The following is an 18,653-nucleotide window of genomic DNA, read 5'->3' on the forward strand; positions in this document are numbered from 1 at the left end:
TTTATACCATCACTATGGTAAGTGAAGAGTGGGGAGTGTAGTAGACCCTCACTCATTTGCTTACTGTTATTAGGTTGTATGAATTTAAACCCCAACCATATAATAACAACAATAATATTAAACTTAATGTGTTTTTCTTGTCTTATCCTCAAAAAATCAAACACCCCGATTCTGAGATCTGATGATTTTCTATACACTAATTGTTCTCCAAGGGATCTTTTTATTCTTCTTCTTTTTTTTGAGGGGGGGGGGGGGGCGGAGGGGGAGAAGGTAGAACTCTCTATATGCACTACTTGGGCACACACAAAATGGTCCAGGCATGGCTCAGGGCAAAGGTTAGAGATGACCCACTCGACTTATTTTCTCTCTCTCCCTTCCCTTGAATGTATGTTTGAGTTCAAAGGGACCATGTCGTACAAATTCTATTCAAATGTAAGCCCAGAAACTAGGCCTTGTCCAAGGAAAACAGCTCTCAAAACAGGGACTGGGGAGTAGGGGAAGAGAAAGGGGACCACATTTATTCTTTCTCTCTCCTTCCTTCCTGTATGTGTGAGAGAGCAGGAGCAACAATTTGATGCCGCAGAGAGTGTCCATGCCTTGATTGCACAAATATTTGATAAACATTTCAAGAGGCTCACTTGTCTGTATTGGTCAACTCTGTCCAATGACTGCAAGAAAAAATAAATCAAGTAATATAAATAAATACAATAAATATAAATTCCAAGGTGGCCTCTCTATTCTTTTTTCTTTCTGTTGAAACTTGAAAATTGAAATAGAAATAACCCACATGAAGAACAAGGCAGAAAAGGAATGCAATTTGCAAAATAAAATTACAAGAAAAAAGAACTTAAAGAAATAAATGAAAAAAAGAAACCTAAAAGAGAATTAAGATGAAAGAAAGAAACAAGAGGGGCTGGGGGCTTCAAGAGAGAGTGAGAGGCCAAGTGACCAACAACATAAAAGAGTGGGGGAAGAGAGAGAAAGAGAGAGAGGAGAGAGAGAGAAGAAATAAGAAAAACATGAGACTCCCATTTTTCTCTGTTTCCCAATTGTTTCTTTCTCAAGATCTCCTTTTCTTCTGTCTCTTTGTTCTCTCTTCCCTTCTTCCTGCTATAACTGTAGCAGCAGCACTGCAGTGCAGCAGCTACAGCTAAACAACCCCACGAGGCCACGAACAGCTAAAAGACCCACAAATAAAATAAGCAGCAGAGGCCAAAGGTCGCATCTTTTTCCCCCAGATCGCCGGTTTCCCGCATGGAAGGCCGGCATAGAAGTGAATTCCAGCCACCGCCGGCGGATTTTTCCGTCTAAATGCAAGGAAAGAGCTGTCGAGCTGATGATGCCACTGTTGTTCCGACTTCCGATGAAGATGACGACGATGGTGGACGAAGAAGATTATTAGCTATCCCCAGCGAGCGACTGCTGTCTTCTCTATTTATTTTTGCTACTATTCATTTACTTTTGTCTTCTTCTCTTGTCAAGTGGTGGTCCTTCTTCAAAGTACAACAATGGCTGCCACCGCAAATACTACAACGATAGACTCGACGGCAACGGTGTCGGCCGATGACCTGACGGCGAAGGCGGTGCACAAGCGGTATGAAGGGTTGATGACTGTGAGGACCAAAGCCATAAAGGGCAAGGGTGCTTGGTATTGGGCGCACCTGGAGCCCATACTGGTTCATAATTCCGATACTGGACTCCCCAAAGCGGTGAAGCTCAGGTGTTCTCTCTGCGATGCCGTTTTCTCTGCTTCCAACCCATCTCGCACTGCCTCCGAGCATCTCAAAAGGGGGACTTGTCCCAATTTTGCTTCCTTACCCAAGCCCATCTCCTCTGTTTCACCTTCTCCCATCTCTTCTATCCCTTCCCCTTCTTCCCACCACCACCCCAACCATCGCAAGCGTAGTGCGTCAACTTCGGGCGGCGGTGCTTCCTCCTCGTCATATCAGGTCTCACCACTTGCCATGGTCGACCCTTCCCGCTTCTGTTCTGACCTCAGCTATTCTTCCGCAACGGCTGTCGCGACTTCCAGTGTCACTGCGGCTTTGCCCCCACCTCAGCAGCCACATTTGATGCTGTCGGGCGGGAAGGAGGACTTGGGTGCTCTCGCTATGCTGGAAGACAGCGTAAAGAAGCTCAAGAGTCCCAAGGCGTCTCCCGGCCCGACGCTTAGCAAGAACCAGATTGACTCCGCCTTCGGCCTCCTCGCCGACTGGCTCTACGAGTCCTGCGGCGCTGTCTCCTTCTCTAGTCTCGAGCATCCCAAGTTCCGGGCTTTCCTTAACCAGGTAGGCCTGCCTCCGGTATCCCGCCGAGAGTTTGCGGGGTCCAGGCTCGACGCCAGGTTCGAAGAAGCCAAGGCCGAGTCGGAAGCGAGAATTAGGGACTCCATGTTCTTTCAGGTTGCGTCTGATGGGTGGAAGCCGAAGGTTTTCGGCAGTTTTGGTGGAGAAAACGTGGTGAATTTGACAGTAAACCTCCCCAATGGGACGAGTTTGTTCCAGAGGGCGTTGTTCACCAACGGCCCCGTTCCGTCCAAGTACGCAGAGGAGATCCTCTGGGAGACGATCACCGGTATATGTGGGAGTGTGGTGCAGCGGTGTGTGGGGATCGTTGGGGACAAGTTCAAAGCCAAGGCATTGAGGAATTTAGAAAACCAGAACCATTGGATGGTTAATCTGTCTTGCCAGCTTCAGGGGTTCATTAGTTTGATCAAGGACTTCAGCAAAGAGCTCCCACTCTTCAAGACTGTTACTGATAATTGCCTGAAGCTCGCTAAGTTTGTAAACACTAAGTCCCAGGTCCGGAACAGTTTCCACAAGTACCAACTGCAGGAGCTTGAGCATGCCGGATTGCTCCGGGTGCCACCGCCTGAGACGGAAAACAGTAGCAACTTTGCACTTGTGTACGCTATGTTGGAGGATATTATGGCCTCAGCTCGGGCACTCCAATTGGTAGTGTTAGATGAGTCGTATAAGGTGGTATGCGTAGAGGACCCTGTTGCAAGGGAGGTTGCAGACATGATCCGGGATATGGGATTTTGGAATGAATTGGAGGCAGTCCACTCTCTGGTGAAGCTGGTAAAGGGGATGGCTCAGGATATTGAGGCAGAGAGGCCACTGGTTGGGCAATGTCTCCCGTTGTGGGAGGAGCTAAGGACAAAGGTGAAGGAATGGTGTGCCAAGTTCAACATTGCAGAGGGGCCTGTGGAGAAGGTGATCGAGAAAAGGTTCAAGAAGAACTACCACCCAGCTTGGTCAGCTGCATTCATACTTGATCCGCTTTACTTGATTAGAGACACAAGTGGGAAGTACCTTCCACCCTTCAAGTGCTTGACACCCGAACAGGAGAAGGATGTTGACAAGCTCATTACACGGTTGGTCTCAAGGGAGGAGGCCCATATTGCATTGATGGAACTCATGAAGTGGAGGTCAGAAGGGCTTGACCCACTCTATGCACAGGCTGTTCAGGTGAAGCAGCGAGATCCCTTGACAGGAAAGATGAGAGTTGCCAACCCCCAGAGCAGTAGACTGGTGTGGGAGACGTACTTGAGTGAATTTAAGTCACTGGGGAAAGTGGCAGTGAGGCTAATTTTCCTCCATGCAACCTCATGTGGGTTCAAATGCAATTGGTCATTCTTGAGGTGGGTGTATGCCCATGGCCGCTCTAGAGCAGCCATGGACAGAGCTCAGAAGATGATATTCATTGCAGCCCATGCCAAGCTCGAACGCCGGGATTTCTCCAATGATGAAGACAAAGATGCAGAGCTGTTTGCCACTATAAATGGTGAGGATGACGTGTTGAGTGAGGTTTTTGTTGATGCATCCTCCGTGTAACAATTTTTTTTTTCTCTCTCTCTCTTCACCCTTGTAGAATTCTGAAATTGTAGGATTTATTGAATTCTTTCCACTATTTTTCTCTTTGTCCATGTTTTTTTTACTTACTCTCTCATCTAAATAGAAAGATTTTGAGGCAGTAGGGCGGGGGAGGGAGGTCTTTTTTGGGGTATTACTACTATCACTGAGGCCTCGGGATTCGAATGAATCAGCCATCTCCCGCCTGAGCATGATTTTGGGGTTATTGTGTTTGCACCAAAGGATACTGTTCTTGTTTATAATGAGATAGACAATGGTGGAGGAAAAGAACAGGAAGAACGATGTAACATTTTGTTTCCTTTGAGGTAAATAATATTTATGAAGAGGAGGTCTTTTTTTTTCCTCTCATGCATGGTGTTAATTTCAGAAACTATTCTGTTATTATCATTCTTTCTTATTGGTTTTAAGAACCTGGGTAGCCAACCCACCATTGGTTTCATTATGGATAATTCATTTTTGGTTTAGGTAGGTAGTAAGCTGTAAAAGAAAAATGATGCTCTTCTTCTGCTACTTTTTCTTTTTAGAGTTTGTCATAAACCTCTCAGAGGGGCTTTCCACACTTTAATGCAAACATCTATATATTCTTAAAAAAAGTGGTTTCCTTTGTTATCTATGGTTTACAGAAAAGATTATATTTCTCTACCCAAGAACAGATTACATTCACTCTCTAGGTTTTAAGGGGTTCGTTCATCAGAAACTGGATTAGAATATTTAGTGCATGCTTCTGCTGTGCTTTTGTCCAGCCTCTATAACTACTATTGTCACGATAAGCACAGGTAATCATACCTATACGGCTCAGGCATTCAATGTGAGGTCAATTGGAACCACATGAACGATTTTGTGGGTTAATTTTACCCAGACTGCAACTATATCCATTTTTTTCTCATGGCAGTTCTTGTGCAAGTACAGAGACCTGTCTTGTTACTGAAACAGAACTGAATAGCTTTCACATCCATGACCAACACCAACATTAGCATGGAACAGAGTCTCTGTTGATGATCCAGTTGGATTTCTTGCTGGGAAATGCTCGTCTTCTTGTGACAGATCAGCTTATTATCCTTATATATATATACGTGTCAAAGATCTTTTGTTGGCTAGCTTCAGAACTAAAACCAGACCTACATTACGAGTTCAATTCCCATTGCTCTGAAGTGGGGTAGTTTGTTTTCCTGCTTAGAACCTGAGATACCATTTCATGTAATTGAATCAGTTTATAATTTGTACAACCATCTACGGCTAGAACATGATGAGAAAAAAGGTCCTGTAGTGAAAACTTTGGTCCATATTGGAGAAATTATGATGACCTGTTAGTTTAATCAAATGATGATAGAAAATTTCTTGTTATATCAAATCAAGCTATGGTTATGACAGGCGCCAGTGGCAAATCCACTGGTGGACTGGAGAAACCGACTAAAGACTTAAGAGATACTGTTGCTGCTTATAGCAATTGTTGAGCGAGCTTGGAAAAGAAGAAATTGCAGAAGGATGCCAGAGTGGTCTTCATTAGGAAAATTTTGAACCGAAAATGATCTTTTTCATCAGGGGTTGTTGCTTAAGCTGGTTGAGTGGATGCCAAAACGGAGTTGGTCACTTCAGGGGTCAACTTGAAAAGATCCGAGAGCAGTATCTTTGTAGCCGGAGGAGCGCATCAAACAGTTAAAATCCCATCCATTTTCTGCTGGTATCTGTATTGACGGAGCGAGAGCCCCACCATGAAGGCAGTGGATGTCTATCGTGCTGCTTTGGTCGTCATGGTCAAAGAAAAGTGAAGGTCTGAGGGCCCCCCCTCTATCCCATCGTCTTTGGTTACTTGTCCTTGAAACATTCCAAAGCTTGTTTCACTCGACTGTAGGTTGGACCCTTTTTCACCTTTGATCTCGAGGTTAAAAATGGAGTGTGCAGAATCACCCCCATTGCACTCGTCATGATTGTTAAAAGGTTTTTGAGAGGACCCAAAGTGCCCAAGGCTGTCGGCACGAGGAAGCAGGAAAGATGCCTGATAGTGATTCCACAACAAACCTGAACTGATTTTGTAGGCCCCACAGGAATGAGAGCTCAACTGTAGTTTATTAGGAGGTGGAAACTGGAAAGGAAAGGTGGTGGTAGTGGTGTTCTCCGTTTTCTCTTCTACTCATTTTTACGTTCCAACATGTTGCAGATTTCTCCATTTCCTTGTCCAAGTGGTAATTTCATTATGTTCTCTGTTGTTTTCTACCATCTATGGACTATGGTTACTAGTTACAAGAAAGAAATCAATTAATAAATTGCTTGATGCAATGTTTTGGATTTTTATTTCCAGAGCACATTATAGCTAGCTCAGACAAAAATCATTGAAGAGATGGAAGAACGAATGAAAACTAGAAGGACGGGTTACAAAATGGAAATTGTATTCCAGGCCAACATACCATATGGATTGATTGAATAGATGGTCATCATTCCATTCCCCTCCATTAAACCAGTTCTTCTAATTTTGGAAATCCCACTCTCCTTCAGACCTTCACCATACATCTTTCAACAGTAATGCCAGTAAATTTTTCAAGAAGACTTGGCCATCATTTCCTCGTAACACATTCATAAGGACCCAAAAGCAAATTGAACTTTAGTTGGACTCTCAGCTGAAATCAGTGTCTCACTCCTCATCTCCCTTTCTGTCTTGATGTAAATTTCGGATTCACTCATCCACCTTGACACAGTAAAAGGAAAACAAAAACCCCAACTGGGTATGTTTTGTAAGAAAAATGAAAAATCAAATGCTATTCTCACTTTTGAAGCGAGTACAGTGGATGAATCATGAACATGAATATGGTATTATTTGGGCTTTCTTTTTATCTTCTTACTCATTTGGCCTAGAGACAGTTTCCTGTCGGCAGGGTTCAGTAATGCTGACTGCTCACCAACTGGGGGAAGGGAGAGAGGGGTTGGGGTTACGCCCACTTACTAACTCCTCCCCATCTCTCTTTGTAGGGAAAGCCTTTTACACTCGTATGGTATGCCTCACCCCACTCAATGTTTTTGTAAAAGGGGAAAGGAGATATAATGATTAGTGTAGGACGACAATTTCTTTCTCTGAGAATCTTCTCCCCTTTCAACGTTCCCTAATTCACCTTTTCCTTTGTTGTTTTTCTTTGGGGGTGGTTTTTCCTCATCTCCCCACCAAACATTTCTATTAATATATTCTTTGAATTTTGAAAAACTATCCACATCTAGCCTGATAGAAGCAGAAGGCAACATTAATAGTCTTTTAACTCCTTTTGACCTCTACTTTTCTTCTCATCTAACTTGGTATCTGAGGTGAGCTTAGCTTAATCCTTGGCAATTTTTTAAAATTTGAATTTGTTGTTCATCAGAACTCAGAAGGATTACTGTAATCGCTTTCGGCTGCAGTGTGTTCTTTTCTGTAACGGGGGGCTTCTGACGTGGACTTAATTCTGCCATGTGGGTGGATGACATGGCAGACCAAATAGTCCAATCCATATATTTTTTTTGTTCACATCAGCAGCACCCTATGCCCATGGTTCCCCAAGGAATTATTCCAAAAATATTTTCAAAGTTAATAACAGTCTCCTCTCAACTCAAGATTTCAAAAAGTGAAACAGTAGGCCACTGAACGTGTTGCAGCGCCATTGGGCGTGTAGAAGAGAGTGATGGAGCAGAGATGCAGACATATTTTGGCCATAACTCAGCAGCCATGTGTTGAAATCTTATAGGAGTGACTACGTGGAAATGGGACAGATATATCTTGGGCTGATTCTAGCTGCCACGCGTCAAATTTGTAGGAATGGGAAAGGTAATTCTATTTACTGTAGTGGTACTAAAGTCAGGGAGTGCTGAGTTGGGGCACGTCACATTTTTCGTATTGAAGGCAAACAAAAGCGAACCCATTCACAGACGAACCAAAAAATCTATGGTGGCATTTTTGTCTTTTCAAGCTGGTACTCTACTGTTATTATTTATTAATTAGGGCTGGAGGCCTGGAGCCCTATTAAATATTAATTAGGGCGGGAGGCCTGGAATTCGCCAGAATTTGCCAAATTCTGGATGTGGATCTAAACTAGGAAATGGGCTGTATCCAATTAATCCCTCAGTTGGAAAAATCACAACCATAAGATTTTAGCTTAGCATGGACCACAACTTGCACTGTCCTCTCTCAAGGAGGACTATACAAAGCATGGCTTTCGAACTGCAGTTAAACCGGATGGTTGGACCATTTGACTTAGAAATTGTTTAAATAATTGGATTTTATTTTACCTTAAATCCGGTTCTTGACTAAAAACTGTTGAATGGTCAATGGTCCGTTGATCTGGGCAGTCAAACTGTCGATTTGTTGACATGTTCAACGATTTTTGACTATTTTTTATTTTTGTTGTCAGGAACAGTAGGAACAGGTCATCCATTCGAACCAGATGATCAAACCGTCGACCTGAAAACTGATGGCCAGAATGATTCCATTGCCGGGTCACTTTTTAAAACCATTATACAAAGTCCCATTTTTAGAATATTTGTATCACATGCAATTAAAATAATGGGATATTTTCCATTATATAATCTCATTTTAAGGCATTCTCTTAGATCAGTAAACATTCTAGTTTGCCTGAATTCAAATATTCAACTTTACATGAAATGAAATGCACAAAAATCCTTCCTCAAGAAAGTGCATGAAACCTAAAAGTTAGAAAAATTAAAACAAGAATATGGTTGTTTTTTTGGTATGTATGATGTATGTGACTGTGTATGTGGTTCATTTTCTATTGTTTTCTTATTTTGGTTTACTTTATTTTCTTTGAGCAGTTACAAAACTAAGACTCAGATGGTAAATTTGCGAGCAGTGATTAAAAGGATTTGAAATTGGAGAACTGTTGTACTTCTATTACATCATTAATCCACTTTCATTTAATTATTCACATTTGGGTGTGGGCAGGAGGAAGGGGCTTGGTGTAAGCAAATGAGGTGAAGGGCTGTGAATGAAATATATATAATTTTTTTCATGTAATATTAGGTGTAAATGAATTAGGTCTATGTACTTGGGGGACATACATGTATTGAGGGATGTACTATTGTGATTCAATTATTTATAAACAAATCTGTAGCTTTAAATTTTGAATCACCAACTACCAGTCTGCCTCCTCCATTGGTTCAAGCTTGCAACTTCATTTGTCTGTCTTCTAACCAGAACAAATTAAAAGCAAAATGTGAATACTTATTGTTTTTTTCTGGTCTTGAAATGCCCCCATTCAACGGATTCGTTGCTTAATTGATTTGTTATTTATATTTATTGGAGGTTGAAACCACTACACAAATTGGGCCATCTCGAGACCTTTATTGTACTTTATTATTATTATCATTATTATTTTACTAGCTTTTGTACTTATTTGTTTTACTTTTACCCTTCTAATTTCAGAAGGAATTTTTAAACTCTTTTGGAAAAACTAGAATAGCAAGAAGGAATCTTCTACTGAGGTGCATGAACAGAAAACATTAGTTCGCTAATATACTTTTGTAGTTTTGAGTAAAAAGCTTTAGGCCCTGTTTAGTTTGTGGGAATAGGGGTCTGGAATTAGAATTGAAATGGATTATTCCGATTTCAACTGTTTGGTTGGACAGAATGAAAATTAAGGGGGTGTTGACAACATGGTTTGTTTTGTTTTCAATAATAAAATCAACCATGTTGTCTAATTACCCCTAAAATTTTGTTAAATAAATAAAAACAAGGACAATCGAAAGGTTTTTTCTATAAATGAAAATTCTTTCACATGGTAACCTGTTTATGTTGCATAAATATTAACCAGCTTTTACCACAAATACTCTAACTCTGTTCCAAAACTCCTATTTCTTACAATTCCATAAATACTACCTCTGAGTACATCCTTACCAAAACTGGAAAACAAATTCCAAGTCAGAATATACTTCACATGCACAATTGGTTTTATTTGTTTCCATTCATCCTTTAATTTAAATCACCTCCATCTCTAGAAGACTTAAAGTATAGATTCCATCTTCTTGACATGAAATGGAATTAATTTATCCAAATTCTTATATTTTATTGAATATTGAAATAAAATATATTAGTCAATATATTTTTTTTATACGTTATATGCATTAAATAGAACAGATGATGATGATCTTATTACTTACAAAATAATAGAAATATAAAACCTCTCTTAAATGACATACTTTTTTCTTTATCATAATTGTGTGCATATAAATATATTCTCTAACATTTATTCAAATGCCAATACTTTCAAAATCCAAAATCATTCAGAGCTTGGATTCTCATCCATTAATAAGTATATTCAGAGACCTTGGTTCCAAATGTAACTAAATTTCGTGTAAAGGGCTCAGGCATCTACGTTTAAAAAAAACTGATATAAAACCTTAATTATACTTAACTATGATTTAAAAATCCATTTTGACTAACTAAGAGTAGTAACTTGTAGCGTTTCAATCACCTAATGTTGCCAAATACATCTAGTTGGTCTTATTTGAGTAACCCCAAGTCCCAACCAGAAAAAAATAAATCATTGTCCCAACCATGTGGGGTTAGTTGCATGGACTTTGTTTCACCATTAATTCCCTTCTTTTCAGTATCATATTCATTGTTAAATCGTAAGTGCTTAAATCATTTTTCGTTACTTTCATTTAAGTTCTTTTCAATCTACCCCTAATTCTTCTAACCTCTTCAATTAATAACAAAATAAGAAATTTGGATTACCAATTCCTAAGTTGCATGGAGATTTAGTATGCCCATGAATGAATTTATGACTTTATTATGGAAAAACATTAACTTATAAAGAGAAACTTGATATTGAAGGCAACTACAAGAAACTTAATCATAAAAAATTCAAATGTAGAAGAATTTTTCAACACTAGATGGTGCCCACCTAATTTCTTTTTTTTTTTTTGTTATTAATAACTAATAGTTCAATCCCAAATGGGTTTTCTCAATTACTTTCGTTCATTGGTGGGGTGTAAACGAAAATAGTCTATTATTATTATTATTATTATTAAGGCCTTTTTTTCTAGTTGTAGGTAGATATAAAAAATACAGTCAGTCTACATCACTGTTATTTCACGTGGTACACTATTTCATGGTGCTTATTAGCTCACTTTTTCCGTATACAGATTTTAATTAATTAATTAATTGTCCCAAAAGTCCTCCTTTCTCTCTCCACCTGTCTACTTCTTTCTCTCTCTCTAGATTTTGTTCCACCAACCATAGCTTTGTGGGTTTAAATAGTCCAATACAATCGTACATACATAAAGTTAGGAAAAGAAGTAGTGGTCCCATCTCCCAACCAATAACCCCTATATACTCTATCATTTCATTACAACGTAATTACTAAATTAACCCCAAAAATATTTGTTTATTACATTATTTTTAAGGCAAAATAAGCTGTTAATCACGTGCCAAGTCACTCAAACATATGACTTACTCCTCTCCTCCTCCCACTCGAGGCACGTTTCGACCATCAATAATGCTTTCGTATTGGGACCCACCACCGATGTATTGGGAAACCCTAAAATAAATAAAGTTAGCATCTCCTTCTTTTCAGTTTTCTCTCTTTAGACTTTCTCTCTCTCTCCAAGCTGTCTAGTCCGTCTTGCTACCTCCCACCGTATTTGCTGTGGTGGATTAGATTATTTGTTATATTTGGGTGTTTAGTGGGCCATGCCTTTCGTTAGGTTGATGAACGGTCCTGATCGATGCGGAAAGGAGACAAAGGTGCCGTGCTTCTTTACACAAGCACGAACAAGATGGAATGTTCCTTACCTTTTTATCTTACTCGACTTACACCATATCAAGCACAAACAATAGGTCACGTGTTCAACTACTATTTGACCACCGCACGTGAGAGACGGACCATACCAGTACAGATGATATCACATTTTTGGATGGTGACGTCATGAGGTGTTCTCCTCAAAAGCATATTTGATTTGATTGCATTATGGACAAAGAGAGATACCATAATGAGTTAGCTCGCATCGCAATTCGCAATCCACCTTTAACTTAATTTAAAATTAAATAAAAACCAAAAAATAAAAGAGGAAAAGGAGGAGCGTCGGATAGCGCGTGGGTCTCGTTTGGTAGCTGTCAGTCCCCCACTTCCAAATTTTCTTCCCATCATTGATCATGATTCCGACAAAGAGAGAACAGAGATGAATGGGACCTACACCCCGTCGGAGCTACGTGGTGACATGATGATGCTTCAGCATCTATGACCTATCTAAGGCAGTTTCGACCATTCAACCTGCGGACCCACCCGAAGATCGGATGGTTGTGATGTTAAGGTGGTCCAACAAACAATTGGATTCCAATTATCATAATCAGGGTGATGGTTGTTCAATGAGAAACCCTACCCGACCCTACAGCTTTCATCACACTCATAGGCTAATCTTGGTTCATTCAATGGCCAATGTGCTATCTTATCACCACGTAGGAGGTTCTCGGTGGGAGCGCGCTCATCGGATCAACACTGATCATAATAATTTCTCGGGGATTCGCGGTAAAGGCTGCGGACTGCGACAGCTGGTGATTACGTAGTCGTTACCACGTGTGTTGATGTGGATAAGGCACGTGCGAGCGTCGGACACGGGAGCAGTTGGGGTTCTCGTGCGACACTACTCATGGCTGAAAGTGGTGGGAGTGGTTACGTAGGTTTTATTTGTTTTTGAATTTTAAGTTTCAGTTAAGACTTAGCTTTCTCAAACAAAGAACAGAATGATTTTCTCCCATTCCCTGAATCTCTCCACAAATTTCAATAAATTACCACTGTTATTGTAATTTAGTTATTAGAATACAAGAAGGTTTGTTTTCTTCTCAAATCATCTCTCTGTGTATTGTTCGTTGTTGTTTTCAAGACTAGAGTCTTGCATATGTTTGTGTTGTAGAGAAGTTATCTTTTCGTATTTAAAAGATTAGGTTAATTAGTTTGATGGGTTCTGTGGGAGAAATCGACAATTAATGGGATTTGATTGGTGGGTCTCTTCATTTTGCTTGCTTTATGTTTTATGATTTAATTATCTCTCTTAAGCCAAATCATGCTTTGAATTGATTAATATGTATATAATTATGCATCTGCTTTATTATACTTTATTATTATAATATAATTAGGCATATATGAGAGGTGCATTTTGAATGCTGCTATTATTCTGTTTGCAAAACAAAATGGATGAAGTCTGGTTATTATAAATTCTGATTCCCTTGTGTTAATTAGTTAATGCTCTTAATTAAGAGTCCGGATCTCCTGCCCATACAAACTCTGTCTATGTCTACCTACATAATATCACAGTCACACATGGAAAATATCTCATCTTTTACATAATATTATGGGAGATGCTCCAATGTATTGTAGGTAGACGTGAGCAAAATTCTCATGAATAGGTGATCTGAAATCATTAATTACAGTTAGGAGTGCAGCTGTTCCTCCTTCCTTAGACTTGTCATTTTTTTTTGGCAGAATCAAGGACTTAATATGTATTAACTTTGATGTTGTTAAATTCTAGGAATTATGTAAGTAGAAAAGCGAATGGAAAGCTAATGTGTCAATCTCTGACCTTCTATGTTATATAAAATTGTTATTAATTCGTTCAATAATCTGTCAACCTAGACTTTTTCGGTTATTAGTTTTTGTATTATTTTAGTTTTAATATTTGATGACATCATGAATTGATTCATAGACCCAAATGGTTGAACCATTCTCTCAGAAAAAAAAAATAATAATGGTTGAACATTAAACCTGCAGAAATGGTTTTATAACAGTGCTCTGTTTTATACTGTGTGACATACAAATCTGTTTGGATAAGCCTTTGCATTTGATCTTTGAGCTTTTAAAAACAAAAAAATAAAAAACAAAAAGAAAGAAAAAAACCTATACTGTTAAAAAGACATGATATTAGAAGGTTTTTGACCAATTCCCAACCACCTGATTGCCACTTTTATGATATTAGTTGATTGTTGAACAAGTTTTTCCAGTATCAAGTTTAACTCTCCCAAAAAAAAGTAATAAAAAAGAAGTTAAAAAGTGTTTTAAATATTTGATAAGAGTTGCTTTTACATGACGATCTAATCTAAAAGCCAAAACACTTTTAAGCCCCAATACGCAAAGCTCATGTGCTCTTGGACTTAAAAGCATAAATCTAGTAGCTTATCTTCTTACAAAACTATTCCTCCATTTTGATTACTGAAAAACAAAATTGACTGTTGGAAAGGGGTATGACACGTTATCATGTGTAGGGTAAAAGTGTAATAACCCTCCATTTTCGTTTGACCAAAAAGACAAAGGGTTAACTTGTCATGCCCATGAATGTCCCCAACAGTCAAAAACTTCTTTTTGGCTGATGTGGCATTGGTAGAATTCACTTTCACCTGAGCTCAAATTTCCTGCACTCAGCTTTGTATATGCCAGCATGTTCTACGTCATACTTCACACGATATTTGGCGTACATGTGCGAATCTTATTTAAGAGTCTGGATTCCCTGCCTATGACAATTCTATCCACACCTACCCACGTGACATTGCAGCCACACGTGTGGAATATGTCATTTTCTTACATTATTATGCATGAGAGATGTTTTCAATAAAGCATATAGTATGTGTTTGGTTCCGTTTGTATTTATTGGGTGGGCATTTATCAGAAAAAAGTTAATCTGATAAACGCCTACTTTAAATGTTTTCTACTTTGTTGTTTGGTTAAGGTGTTTCAAGAAATGCCCTTTACACCTCAGCAACAATAAACATTTTTTCATTTCATGCTTTTTGGTGGGGGCATTTTAAGAAACAGCCATATGAATGTTTCAGTGTGACACACTCATTGTGGTGTATAGAATACATTAGTCAATCTGACGGTCCAAATTATATATGCTTCAATTTGAAAACCAATTTTCAAATCCAATGGTTAATATGTGATATAATCCACATCCAACGGTGGATATATGACACTTTCACTTTGACTCTCTCTCTCTGTATGTTACCTATAAGCCCAAATTCTTTGGCTCCTTCAATCTACACTAGACGGCAAACATGCTATTGTGTCAACCCAAAACCTTCTTTAGCTCCTTCAAAACCCCCAAAAAAAAATTAAAAAATCAAAACATACACACACACAATAGCAACAACCCAAGACACGTACCAAGCCATAAATCTAAACCCCATGCACCATGAAATAATACCAAACCCAGTTGCCCAATTTCCTTCTCCCCTGTCAAAACACATAAACAAGTACCATCTAAATTCCAAGCCCCCAACCAGGCAACCAATACAAACAATAGAAGCCCGATTACATTAACCTCACTGCCTCACAAAACTGCCCTACAAAGAATGAGAATATCCAGCATATCCAAGCAAACCAAACTTAAAAGCATACCTCTTATTCTTACCAAAAACAAAATTAAGAGAAAGAAGGAAGCAACAGAATCCAATTCAGTAATCCAATTCCATCATTGCCAGTAATCAAAACCCAAGAAACCCACATTAAGAAATCTCAACTGCAGATAAAAAAGGTAAACAAAAAGTAAAACTCACCGCCATTTTTTCCTCAGAAAGCTTTGAATAAAACTCAGAAATAGAGGACAGAATTCTTCAATAGTATTCAAACTTCCTCCTCGACTACCCTCCTAATACCAGCCGGAAAATTCAGAAATACCCAGCTTCTTCACCAAGTCCCATGAAGATCCATAGAAAAAGAGAGCCAAATACTCTCTCTTCGCTGTTTAGCGTTGAATGTAAAAATGTCTGCTAAATTCAAAACCCATCCAGATATGTTTTTGTAAAATATCCAAAACCTGATGAGGGTAGATTTGGCCCTCCAATGACAATGTGACACTTGGTACTTCGTGATAACTAAGTGGAGCCTCATGACAACTAAGTGCTAACAGGCAATTCGTCGCTTATAGACAGCTTACTACAGGCAGTTCGCCACTTACAGGCAGCTCGTCACCATGCAGCACTTACAGGCAGCTTGCCACCATGTAGTACTTACAGACAACTCGCTTCCTAGCCAGACTGATCACCGCATGACAAACCCGAGAAGCTCACCACCGTACCCCGCATTTTACGGGATTGTGACTTATAACAATTATATTAGTTCACTCACTCCCCGATTGGTGGCTTTATCCCCACCTAACATAAAAATAGGTCCCATCATAGTAGGAATCCAGAAACTGCTCCACCAAACCCACGAGGACTCTAGTATATAATGGCCTCACCCCCCCAAGGGCGAGGAAGAGGAAAAATGATACGTGACCAGAAACCGTTACATTACGTTCACTAAATTCAATTTTTTTCTTATTATATTGATCTATGATATTACTGGTATGTTGGAATACTGACGAAAAATATTAAAAATAACATGGTGTAAATAGATGCGGCGACACTCAGAGAACATACCGGCCGCGAGAAACGCTCAGATGCGGCAACACTCTCTAAACACCTTCAGATGCGGCAACACTCTCTAAAACCTTCAAAGAAAACAGATATATTGCTGAAAGTTGGGAGAAAAGACAAAACAAAGAGAGAATAAAGAGAAAATAGAGAAAGAGAAGAGAAACGTAAACGGTTCCAAACATACCCATAGTGTTTTGTGGGTAGAGTTTTTGCAGACATGAGAACTTGTGAAAAAAAAACAATGGTCCTTGTAGCTGAAAATTGGTAAAGAAAACAGGAGTTGCGCAAATGAATCATGCTCTTGTGACTTGTTAATGGCATTTTTTTCTATTTTTTTGAATCTGTTTTTTTTCCGGTATACAATTGTAATGGCATTTAGGGTTGTTTTTGTTTTACATTTTTTTGGGTTTCATTTGTTCCTCATTTCCTTTTCTATGGAACTACAATCAATATTCATTTTCAATTTTTTTATTATTTTAATATTTAAAATATAATGTAAGAGGAAGTTTCCGTTTAAAAAGACTCGCCCTTGTATGTCAAGGTACCATGTGTGACATGCAAAGCTGTGATTAGGGGTCCGTTCATTTGAGAGGGGGAAATACACATGTTTTATTTATAAATTTATACGGGATGTATGAAAAATTTATTTCTTGTAGGTATCATTTTTTCGGGTAACTGACATCCATCTCCTAGGGAGAAGTTGTCATCATTTGGATGAGACAAAATTATCCTTTTTAACAATGGCTTGTTTTTAGCTAAAATGACCATTTTATTATTTATTTGGGAGTTGGGAAATAAAAGAGCACGGGTAAATGCATTTAGCAGGATAAGTAACTTCTCAAAAAGTGAACTAAAAATGATGAATTTGGATCTCTTGCCCACGTTTATCACAGCCACACATGGAGAATATCTCATCATCTGCATAGTATTATACAAGAGGAGATGTTCCCAATTCATGGGAGGTAGTGTATTGTGGATAGGCGTGGACAGAGTTCTTGTGGGGAGGAGATCTGGAGTCAGGACTGAAGTGCACCCAGCATAGACATAATTGAGTGCAAGAAATCCAAGACTCCCTTCACGTTAGTCAGTCAGGTATTAGGTACCGTCTGTTAATTAACCTATGTTGTAAAGCTCAACACTACGCAATTAACCAGTGCTTTCAAAACCAGATGGTTGAATCAGAAAAACCAAGAAGCGGTCATCTGATCAGTTCCATTTTACTCCAAAATCGCTTTTTGACCAAAACCCGTTGATTTGGTCAATGAACTGCTGATCCAGACAATTAAACCGTTAACCCAGACAATGGTTTTTGGCTTTTATTTTTTTTATTTTTTATCAGAATGGGTCATCGGTTTCGACCGGACAGTTAGACCATTCGACCCAAGAACTAGTCTGAGAATGGTTCCCTGTTCGGTCTGATATTGAAAACTTTACAATTAACTGCTTCATCTATTTAAAAATACCCTCATTTTTACTTTTCTTCTCTTGGATGTGGTTGAATAACCTGATGAATTCTTTATCCTTGGCTTCATGGTTTCTTTCTACATATAGGCGCGGTGTAGCTGGAGAATAGTGAACCTACTTGAAATTTAAAAGAAAAAAAAATTGTAAGAGATCAAATAATTGAAGCTATTAGTTCTGTATACTTTTGTCCTCACCATTGAGATGATAACCAAATTGAATTGATTTCTTTTGTCAAACTAACCTAGAGAAGAGATCATGGGGGTTGGCCCATTGAAGAAGATAAACTTTTGATCTCTTAGCTTAGCTTATTGATGAAGGAAGATTTGGCCCGACCTCGTAATTACGTAACACGTGGCAAGGGCAATAGCTCGATACAACAGCGCGCCCAAGGTGCGAGCACCAAAGGGAGGAACTAACGGTCCGAACTCCCTACCTGCAGTCCGAACTCCCTACTAGGAGCCTGAACTCCCTACAAGGAACCCGAACTCTCCCTTAGGCCCCGAGCCAAACACAAAGGGCAATAACCTGAACTGGCCTACTCCATGGCAGTTCGGGACACACCTCTATTCGAACTCAGGACTTCACCTTGCTCACCACTCCAGCGCTTTGTCTCCAGGACGTCGAACTGAACAGCCGTACCATACCTGACACCGAGGAATTTCGTACCCAGGGGCGGCGCACCTGACTGACTTGGGATCTGACACTTAACAGCCGCACCTTAAATGGCCACCTGCCACGGCTACCTGCCACGGCCATCTCTAATTACAGAGACGGCTCCGACAAGGAGCAGTGGTAGTTCTGTCCCATCAGAGGGGATGACACCCGAACTGGCAGAAGCACATAAGCAATCATACCCGACCTAACAGAAGCCTCGAAGTGGTTATAAAAGGCTCCTTACCCCCAACAACAAGGTATGTGAACTTTGCGCCATCTGG

General features: G+C 39.5%; 1 protein-coding gene across 1 annotated transcript; it reads left to right on the plus strand.

Annotated features, from left to right (window-relative positions):
* The first annotated feature begins 720 nt into the window (after positions 1-720).
* LOC148880241 (uncharacterized) lies at positions 721-3,912 on the plus strand. The gene has a single exon (XM_088962106.1). It carries the CDS (start codon positions 1,509-1,511, stop codon positions 3,834-3,836), a length of 2,328 nt encoding a protein of 775 aa, XP_088818232.1. The 5' UTR covers positions 721-1,508; the 3' UTR covers positions 3,837-3,912.
* The last annotated feature ends 14,741 nt before the right edge of the window (positions 3,913-18,653 follow it).

Source organism: Nelumbo lutea, chromosome 1 (assembly GCF_056320005.1).
Source record: "Nelumbo lutea isolate HS-2025 chromosome 1, American lotus-T2T, whole genome shotgun sequence".
NCBI lineage: Eukaryota > Viridiplantae > Streptophyta > Magnoliopsida > Proteales > Nelumbonaceae > Nelumbo > Nelumbo lutea.

Coding starts and splice junctions, on each gene's coding strand:
- LOC148880241 (XM_088962106.1), top strand. CDS start 1,509: ATGGCTGCCACCGCAAATACTACAACGATAGACTCGACGGCAACGGTG.